General features: G+C 37.4%; 1 protein-coding gene across 2 annotated transcripts in view; it reads left to right on the plus strand.

Moving 5' to 3' along the window:
* Positions 1 to 9,017, plus strand: part of RECQL (RecQ like helicase) — a 22,818-nt gene extending 13,801 nt beyond the window's left edge. For both annotated transcript variants that reach the window (XM_085324154.1, XM_085324155.1), the window contains exons 11-16: positions 864 to 1,002; positions 1,755 to 1,846; positions 3,944 to 4,163; positions 5,046 to 5,175; positions 5,367 to 5,607; positions 8,419 to 9,017. In XM_085324154.1, the coding sequence (XP_085180280.1) occupies positions 864 to 1,002; positions 1,755 to 1,846; positions 3,944 to 4,163; positions 5,046 to 5,175; positions 5,367 to 5,555 (770 nt within the window). In that variant the 3' untranslated portion in view covers positions 5,556 to 5,607; positions 8,419 to 9,017. The remainder of the gene's footprint in view (positions 1 to 863; positions 1,003 to 1,754; positions 1,847 to 3,943; positions 4,164 to 5,045; positions 5,176 to 5,366; positions 5,608 to 8,418) is intronic.
* The last annotated feature ends 1,795 nt before the right edge of the window (positions 9,018 to 10,812 follow it).

Here is a 10,812-nt window from a genome sequence, read left to right on the forward strand (position 1 = left end):
GTCAGCCCCCAGCTTGTACTGGTGCCTAGGGTTATCCAGGACAGTTTCATTAATCACTCCTGCCAATTTGCCTGAACATACCAGTTAGCTTGGGAAACCTTTTTACCCCTGCGCACCAGTTGAAGTGAAGTAGTTCCTTTCTGTTCAGTATTAAACTTTAGAAAATTTACACTGGTTAGGCCTTTTCTGCTCTCTGGATCTTGCAAAAAGGAGGACGACGCTCATCAATACATCATCATCTTGGTGTGGAAGAAGGAGAGCACAGGGAAAGGAAGAGATGATCTAAGTGCAGCTATGAAAGGCACAGTTAGTTTTAAATTGAATGTTTTGTTAAATCATTTTCTATAAGATGACAGCAACATGCAGAGTTTTGCTTTAAGTAGCAGCAGAAATAGCAGTGATCAAGCAACTGCTATCTAATTCTCTATTAGTTGTCATGAATACTTAATAAGGTAGTTGAAACTAGCCTAAGTCCTGTAATATGAATTAGACTTTAATGTGTATTTGGATAGGACTTTGCAAGAGGTGTTGGGGTGGGTAAATACTGCTTCCGTTGACTTTGTGCAGCACAATATCAGTGTTTTAATTGTTAATGAGTCACAAACTTCATTGTGTTGTATATTTAGTTTGCTTGATTCTGTAATTGTATAAAACTGTTAGAAATTCATCTTATTTCTAGCGTGTGTTATGCTATGTTCTGTTGGCTGATATGCTATGCCTGTTAATATTATAGTGGTGCCCCCTCTATAAAGAGGGGCTGCAGAAGCACATGCAGGTAAGAGTGGAATTTGTGCGAGGAAAACAATAAGCTTAAAGTAAATGTCTTGTAAGATTTAAATTTTGTTTGTTTAAATGCATTTCAGGTAGAGATGACCAAAAAGCTGACTGCATTTTATATTATGGTTTTGGAGATATATTCAGAATTAGCTCAATGGTAGTGATGGAAAATGTAGGGCAAGAGAAGCTGTATGATATGGTGTCTTACTGCCAGAGTATGAACAAGTAAGTTACTGTAGTGGTTGGTTGCTTAGTTTTTAAATAATTAGGCTGWTTTTTCATGTTTTTAAAGAGGCTATTAAAAAAAAAAATCTACAAAAACTGCCATTGTAACTCAGTCTTGAGTTCTGGGGTTTGTGGTTTGGATGCTCAACATGTACTGTTGCACATARAATAACTGAGTATTGTTTTATGCTAGTTTCAGGATAAAGTTCTGGAAGTGTTTATATTGAGGTAAAAAATACGTCAACGAAAATGTATTTCAAATCCCATTAAGTGCAAATACTGATACCAGACTTAAAAAAGCAAAACATTTCAGTGTTAAATGGCCATATAGGACTCCAAATCTTTTTAAGGTTTCATATATGGCACTGAACTATATTGAATAATTTATGGAAAACATTTTTGTCAATGTTGTGGACAACTCATGAAATCTGTATAGCTTTTGTTGGCCTGAGTCTATAAATTAGTTTGTCTCACAATTTGTACTCTACTGGAGCTGCAGAAGGTATTTACTCTTCTGCTTTAACCAAGCTGTTCCCATAGCAATATTTAATATCACTGAAAGCTACTAGCTACTCAGCATATCAGGAAATACTGTGCTACTGTATTTGTCATCTTATCTTCCTAAGTCAATTATTCAGACTTCTTTTTGCAATACAAGGTGACCCAAGGAACATTTTTATTGCCACTTACTTATCAAATTGATGTGTACATTTACATTCTGCAGCCCCTTTTTTGCTTTTCTGTACTTTCAGGTGTCGCCGGGTCCTCATAGCCCATCATTTTGATGAAGTGTGGGATTCTGCAAACTGCAACAGAATGTGTGATAACTGCTGTAGAGAGAACTGTAAGTAAATTGCTTTGATAACCAAGGACAGAGAACACAGAAAAGGTGAGGTGATTAAAAAAAAAAGAAAAAAAATCAGTTTAGGCAAGTTATGAGGAGCTTCTGTAAAGCATCTAGCTAATACTGCCTGTTACCAAGGTGTAACTTCTCTATGAATATCAGTTTTCAGTGGCTGACAGTGTGGTCAAGTGGAAGGTATTTAGCAGAACTCTTCCTGGATTGGCTGTTTGTCTGAGGCCAACCTCCTTTGTATCTTTCAGRTTCAGCAGTTCATCTGTTCCTGAAAGTGAAGCTGGGGCAAGAGATTTGTATTAAAAAGATTCTGATATGTGTTTGGTTTTGTTTGGTTTATTTTGGATGTGAAAGGTTTATTTCAAGGAGGATCCTCTTGCTCTCTGCATGCCAAACTGTTCAAACCTGGCCTCTGAAAAGTCACGGCTTGCACATGTCCTTTTACAACTTGCCTAGTTAAAATCTCTGAGGATTCCAGTGCTGCTTGCTCATGAGTCCTGCTGGTGTCAGGAGTGTGCGTGTGTCAGGTGTGCAGAACAACTGAGCACATTGTTTTGGGGGATTTTGCAGTGCCCTAGCCCTAGCAGAAGTATATCTGTCTAGTACATGCTCTTCCTCTGGAAGGAAGTTGAGAACATAAAAGGGAATGCATGCAGGCCAAATTTAGAAGGAACTTGGGAGAAGGGCTGGAACAAGGCCTGCTGAATGGTGAATCAGGAGGATGGTTTCAATAGAACAGCATTTGGGTAGATAGTTTCTTTCCTTGCTTTTTTCCACAAACTTCCTGAGTAGTACTGGGCAGCTACGCTTGCTTTAACTGTCAGTTTTGGTACCCATCCTGAAAGCTGAGTTGCTGAAGACGCATGAAGGATTTGTTGCTGCACTAAGTGGGAGCTGTACCTTAAACATAGGAAATGCTATTTAGTGCTGAAAAGCCCCCAAAAGAGTTCTGAGGGAAAAGCTGGTCTTCGGCATCTGTAATTGGACACGTACAAACTCCTCAAATTTCTCTGAGTGTCAGGCAAGTTCCTGTAAAATGCGAAAAATATAATCTGCTTGCCTCATATACCTGTTGTGAAGYATTTTGAAAATGTAGTGATGAGCACTTGGAAAACTTACAAACAATTCTGTATTCAAAGTTGTTTTGATAATTAGACTTTATTCCTTCTCTGAACATTTTTTGGGGGGTAACATAGGTGGGGAAATAAAATAGATTTGACCTCTTTTTGCAATATACAGTTATTTCTATCCATACAATAAAGCAGCTTTGCAAAATCATGCAAGTTATAACATCTTGTTATCTACTAACTGGAAGATTTTAGGTGAAGTTTTTACTGGGATCAGAGCATAAGAAAAGTAGGAAGTTTCAGCTCATATACAAGACTTACAGGAGCCACATGATGAAGYATAGTTAAAATTTATCACATCTACTATTGTTTTATGCCTAGGGCCTCTTGATATATGAGTGATGTCTGGGGAAACCTAGCAGTAGTCCTAGCTCCTTGGTACTCAATTCTTACTATTGGAGGAGGCAGTCTGGGTAATTCTGGACCGTGATCTGATCTGCAGTAGAGGCATGATCATTGTGCACCACTTGGATGTGTTACTGCTCTRGAATGACTGTTCATGATGAAGCTATATCATGTAATGAAATGAATCCTTTTTTTTCTTCTTATTTTGTCTGTTAAGTATCTTGAAAGAACAAATGCCTTGCTGATATTCTTCAGTTCCTCTTTGCTTTCTAATATTTTCATAATAGCTATTATTGATGAGAAAGTGAATCCAGCTGTGGGATTAGATAGTAATGGGTAGAGAGCTRGCTTACAAATATTGCACTTTGAAAATGCTTCCTTGAAATCATTTCTATGTGGTTTGTGAAATGAAATACATATAAAAATGTTTGCAGGATTGAAGTTTTAATAACCAAAAGATTAATGTAAATTTGACTATGAATATATCCTAATATAGGATATATTGATAGAGGAAAAGTTTCAGCTCTACTGTAATATTTGTTGACTGATATTAAAAAATGCACTGGCGTAAATAACTGTTATTATTTAAATATTATTTCATTTTTACTTGTAGCATTTCAGAAAATGGATATAACGGCATACTGCCAGGATCTAATCAAGATACTTGAGCAAGCTGAAAACATGAGTGAGAAACTCACACCATTGAAATTAATTGATGCATGGTTGGGGAAAGGTGCCTCAAAATTGAGGGTGGCTGATGTTACTCCACCAAAGCACACTCGAGAGGAACTGGAGAGGATAGTTGCCCATTTACTGCTGCAGCAGTATCTGAAGTATGTATAACAATGTATATTACTGCTTCTCATTTTCTTTAAAACCTATTAGTTGTTGTTCTATCATGTTGCTTTTTTATAACAATAATAGATACATTTTGAGGCCTCATCTTTAGCTTGTATTTCAGAAGCATTTATTGTATTACAAAGGACAGAAAATATTATTTCTATTTGTAAAATGTTAACATAAAASCTGGCAGAACGCTTGAAATATTTTCCTGTGCATCTCTTGCAATTTTAAAAAGGTAGGACCTTCTGTGATTATGCAACCAGAACCTTTAAATCTGCAGCAAGCTTCATTTTAGATGAGTGAATTATTTATATGGAGTCTTACTAACATCTCATAGATAAGCAGAGCAAATGGGGTTGCCAAGATGGAGTCTAAGTCAGGACAGAGTGGCAAATGTGGAAAGTGGTACTCGGAAATTTTAAGAAATCATGAAATGCCAGCAGTGCTTCTGTGTGGTGTTTTGTCTCTTTATATAGTTTGATAAATTCTAATGATATGTAAAATCAAATACTTTAATCTCTTTATTTTTGGCCTAATTTTTGGCACTTGCTCGTACAGTTGACTTTTTACACTTTTAAGAGGGTATGCTGATGAAAAGTTAGATATTTTTCCTCATTTTTCTGCCATGCATTCAGATTCACAGGTGCACACATGTGTGCACACACACGCATGCACCCCAAAACTGATTTAAGTTAAGGCCAAAATCCCTTTAAACTAAGTAACTGTTCATTTGAATAAGTAAAGCAGAATCAAGTTGCTATTTGCAACATCCATCAGAAGGGTTACTAAAYGCATTCTATTTCTTTTCCCCATGTGGTCTATTTTGTTTGTCTCCAACCATCCCTTATAACACTGTGATTTAATTTGTGCAGAGAAGACTTCAGCTTCACAGCGTTTGCTACAATATCCTACCTGAAGATAGGACCAAAAGCTGATCTGCTAAAAAACGAGGCACATATTATCACGATACAATGGACAACGAACGAGAAAAGCATCTACAAGGTATTTAYGTCTCTACTGACTTGCTACACAGATACCTTTTTCCAACAGAGTTTATTTTAATAGTTTGGCATTTGTACAATTCATCTTCCATAGCAATACAATTTAAAAGGATTTAAAATAGATATCATTATCTTCTCTTGCATGGGTACATTGAATTTTAGACTTTTAATAGAGCTGTTTATCACTTACAGAACAAATCATCTCAGTCTGCAAATCTGAAAGGAAATGGAGGAAATACTCAGAATATTTCAAAGAATATCCAAGATTCAGTATTGAAGAAGTCTCAAGAACTTAAGCGGCCTAACTGTGGAACCAACTTAAAAGCTAAGAAGGTTAAGCTTCAGGCAAATGGAAATGAAAAACCAATAGTGCTTGACTGAGTCTTAGAGGCTACATCTAGGATTAACTGTGTTTGCTTCTCTATGGACAATCGTAAGTTTAACTTGTATTTTAGTAATAGTATTTTCTCTTAAAAGGATTTGTGTTCTTTACAAAAAAGGTCAAGGGAAAACAAATATTGTTAAAACCTAGCTATGTGGAGAAGACCAAGCCCTTCTCTCCATCTTTCATCTTGTACCATTTGAATAAATAGCAAAGGGACAAATGCTTCATATCAAAGTAACTTGTATCTTGTGATACAGCAAACACTACAAAATGTTGCCTTTTGYACATGCTGCCTTTTCTGAAAGTACAGTGTATGGTAGTACTTTATCACAGAATCAAGTGTGCTGGAAGGCACCTTCAGAGATCTATTCTAATCTTCTGCTTAAAGCTGGTCCAGTTAGAGGAAATTGCTCAGRGTTGTGTGTGTGTTTTGACTGTCCGAAGGATGGAGGTGCCTCTCTGCACCTATGTCTGACCAACTTTGTTTAAAAAAAAAAAAAAAATCTTGGAGCTAATTGTTATTTGCCATGTTGCAGTTGGTGCCCATTGCCTCTTGACCTAGGATTGTGCTCTTCTGAGAAACGTTTGGCTGTGTTGCTATGGTACCAAGCAGATCTCCTGAGCTCCCTTGCCTTCTGTGGCAGTCTCGCCTGGCATTCTGACAAGCATATCCCTGAACAAGTTAATCTATTCTCCTGAAGTCTGGGGCTGTGGTACGAGTGTGTCTTGCTCACATCTCTCAGTCACTGAGCAACATCTGGGCCCCCAGTAAGATGGTTGATTGGCTGGCAGGTCTTCGAGGGGGGCCTGTTTTTCCCCAAAGAAGGGATTCTCTGGTAACTATCACCCTCCTTTTCTCCTTTGGCTCAGGTTCAGCTAGCTCCTATGCCTGCCTGGTGGAGGTAACTTTCCTCAGCTGCTCCCAGGGCATTCTACCTGCTCTGTAGTGGCTGAATTGCAGGCAGAGGAGGAGCCCTTTTGTGTTGCTGGAAGCAACAGGTTTCCAGACTTGCCTACTGTGGGAGTCTCCATCTATTGCTTCTTTGAGGATACTCTCTGGTTGTCCCTCCTTTGAAATACAGAGCATGGGTGGTTCTTGGCTSTGTAGTCTCGGCAAAGACCCTGTCAGTCTCTCCTGTTCCTCTTCTCTGCTGCTATACAGGCCGCAGGAGCTACTCTTGCTGCGAACAGGCACTGACCAGAACATAGCTCCCACCAGTGAGAGCTATGCAGCGAGAGGCTCCAGGCACTCTCTGCAGCATCTTTCTGCTGGAGCTCTGTGTGGACTGAAGCCTCTGCTGTGTTGAGGACAGTTGCTACAGCCCATGTGGGCATCGCCACCGTCATTGCACAGTCTTGAGCAGAGATACCTGGCCCTTTTCTGATCCTGCTGTGACAATGGCTGCAACTCTGGTAGCTGCCCATCTGCTGTGCATGTAGATRTAATACTTAAATCTACTGCAGCACATTCAAGCACTTGAATGCTCTTAAAACAAAAACTTAAGCAGAAACTGCTACAACTTTGTGCTGCTTTTGACTTGCAGTTGTTCRTGAAATACTATGCATACTTACCCTGTTAAAATGTATTAATTTCCTCTTCCATTTGAATAACAAGCTAGAAAAAATCAAATTGTAAAATTACTATTTCCGGGCTTTTCAAAAGCACACAAATTTATATTTAAGGACAACACTTCTTGATCTTTCTTGTGTTGTATTTTATTTGGGAAATACATAAACAACTCCACAAAAAAAATAACTCTGTCCTCCCTTTTTTCCTCTTCCCCAGTCACTTGGACTTAAATGCCACCTATCAGTCTCCCTCCTAAGTTTTTTAAAGTGGATCTGATACTTTCCTATGATTAAGAATCATTTTACTTTGTAAGCAATAGAACATTGCTTAAATTGCTTAACACTGCTGGTGTCTTACAAAGGGTCCAAGCATCTGGTGCAACAATGAAAATTAAAATAGTTGCATGCTTTAAGCTTTAAAAGTGTACTGTATTAATCTTTGGGAGATTTCTGGATTTTATTCTTTTAACTGAGCTACTTGAGAAATATACCTATACATTCGCTTATGTTATTCCTGTTGTGTTTATGGAAATAAGAAAAGAGAAGGCAACTATAGCTGCACATCTCTGCTTGTCTGTGGCTTAGAGTAACATGTTTCCATCATTTTAAARCGCTGCTTGTTTCTTTTGACTCTCAGTTCTTCTTATGTGGCATTTTGGTTCTGTCAACGCAAGAGAGAACCAGTGCTTACTGCTGCAAATATTCATACACGTTCCCTCATTCCAAGGAGCTGAAAAATTGCCAACAGTTGAAGTGTGCTGTCAGGAAACATATCATACYTATGGAATTGATACTATAGACCTGGATTTTGAGTAAAATTCAAATTTCARCTTGCAACTTGACATGTTTTAAGCTGTTTTTTATTGCATACCAGCTGATACACCTTACTACTGAATTTTTCATCTCAGCAATCTAAATAAGAAAGACAATATGGAACTCTTGATCTGAAGCAGTACAGGTCACTTGAGGATCTCTGTTGAAGAGCTGGTGCAAACAGCTGCTATGATAGAATGAGACTCTGGCTTCATCTTGTTTACTTTTACTGTGTAAAATTTGGAATGTTTCTCCRCAATATTCAATTCAAATTTAGTGAAAACTATGATAGTTTACAGAAGAAAGATAAAAATCATTTAAAATGATAAAAGGGCAGAAGAGAGACATTGTGTTCTAAAACATTTCACAAGAAGTAGGAATTTGATAATGCATAAGTTGCAATGAAATGTAATGAATTTGAAGTTTGGAAATGGATTGAAATTGACAGGTTGGCTTGCTTTCTTTTTCTTTTGCCAGAAATTAAACATTAAAGAAAAATCATGTTTTGAGTTGAGCACTGACAGGCCCTGAGATTGAACATGGAAAGAAGTTAGCATACGAAGTACCCTGGGATAGAAGATAAAAAAGAATGTTCAAGCTACTTCTTTGAATTTGGGAAAAGAGCAGCTGTTTCTGAAATAGCAGTATTTAGTCACTGGTAAAGTTTTTTGTTTTAACTTTCCTGATATTTTTATTTCTGAGACTTCTCAGCACTGTTCTCCTCAGTTCCGCTTGGTTTTGTTAGAATTGGGAGCAAGAACAGCTAGGCCAAGAGAAAAGGTCCAAAGAACAGCTCTGTTCACACTGTCTCAGTTCTTCAGCAATAACAACTGCTGGGCTTTCATTGCTTGTATGCTTAGCATTTAAGCAGTGTTTARTCTCAAAGATACAGATATCACGGTTACATTATTTATTAAAAAATCTTTGAACTGTGTGAAAGTTGCAAAAAAGAGCCAATAATTAAATGCAMTCTGAAATCTTATATGCATTTAAATATTTGATACAAGTGACTACTGACTTTCTGTGCTCTTCCACATACTGTTAATGAACAATTAACAATGTCCATTTGTAGGGAAGCATACTACTTTGTTTTAAAACATTGTTGTTTTAAACTCTTAGTAAATTTTACTAAAACTGTTATTAGTCTTCTGTATTTCATATATATGAGAATGACTACAGTAAGAGGAAGTAAGRGCTAAGCTCACAGCTGTGTAGTTCTGGTATCCTTGGCACTTCAGCTTTTTTCAACTGGGGCTTTAGTTCTTTTTTTGTCCCCCAGATTCTCCTCCTAAGTCATTTCTGAACTTGCTGATGAGACCCACTAATAACAAGGCTATAAAATGGTGTTAGATAAATTCAATAATCAAGAAACTACTGTTCCTATCAATGACTTCCTCTCCACAACTCATGAGGAAAATATAAGTTGGTGTAGAAACAGCAAAARCAGAATGCTGAATGCAGGAGACCTTCAGCAGCATGGTGAAGGATACTGATCTCAACTTAAATGTGAACTCCGTTACCTCACATGCACTCAAGGGAGCTCTAACTCTGCAGGAGAGAAGCTTTCATAAACTGACCTGACATACAGCTTGGATCAGTAACTTTACTTTTTAAGTGGTCTTRAATGTGTTTAATGCAGTTGTTTGGAATTGTCAGGCCCCACCAGCAAAGTTAGCTAGTTTAAAAGTGCATAAAGTCCTGCTGAACGTGTAGTAGCTTTGACGTGCTTCCCTAAATAAAAGTAGGGTCATACTCCTCAGTGTAGAGTTACAATTGCAACTTCTCTCTTATACAATAAACTATAGCCTAGAACAAGATCAAGTGAAGCTTTGCCATCTCCTCAGTAAAATGAGCCTAAAATAAAGTTTTTTTTTTTGTTTAAGTAAGTAAGTGCTTTAAATCTACTTCATGGAAGCTTCATTGAGAAGTTGTTATTCAACAAATATTGCCTCTTATTAGGCAAATGCAAACATTAACATGGCAAAAATGTTATAAAGGAATGAAAGTTAAGCAAGTTGAGGAAACTGATTCTCTTCTCCAAAAACCCATGCTGCTCAGCCTTTGCAGAAAGCATCTCCAATGTAAAGAATATACAGTGCTCGAAGAGTCCAAAAAGCTGATGGTTTTCAGTAGTCAGGGGAAAGGGCCTTTTAAGAGCTTCAGTTCTTTTGCAATAAAGGAGCCTTTTTTTTTCCATCTCCAGAACAGGTTATGGTTCTATGATTAATATCTGAATTGTATTGCCTAGTGCTAGCATTATTTTATTTTCTCAGTCTAATTATCTGCATTAGGTGCATGCATGCCATGWAACTTTTGTCTTGCGAAGCCTAACCTCACCTGTAACACAGAACACCACACATCAGCTGGCTGCACCATCCTCCTATAATTTGCATTTCAGCATAGTCACAATTCACTTTTCTCAGCARTCTCTATGAACTGAAGAAAGTCTTCAGCTAGAGAGTTTTTTTTGCCTCCCCTTTCAAAGCTGGCTATAGATTCCAGGAGTTTAAGTGTGAATATAATAGAAATATATAACTCTTGCACATTTACATCCATATTTTCAGAAACTATGATGCCACAGTGCTACTGACTTCAAAAGCTGCTTAGGCACACAGGAGTCTAAATGCTATATTCCCATTTTTTGAAAATCTCAGCAGCTAATGATAGATAATGAATTTATTTAAACTCATCTTATAAACTTAAATTAAGTTCTGGTAAGTTTCATAGTTTCATTTTGGATTTCTTCCCTTCTTCCCCCCCGACACTTAGATACATATACACTTACTTAAATAAACCAAAAGATTAAGAACACATTTATCTTTATTTTTTGTGGTAGGATCTTCTGAAGAATAAGAGCTTAGACTCCTACCC

This window comes from Rhea americana, unplaced genomic scaffold (genome assembly GCF_003343005.1).
Source record: "Rhea americana isolate MKP2758 unplaced genomic scaffold, rheAme1 scaffold_9, whole genome shotgun sequence".
NCBI lineage: Eukaryota > Metazoa > Chordata > Aves > Rheiformes > Rheidae > Rhea > Rhea americana.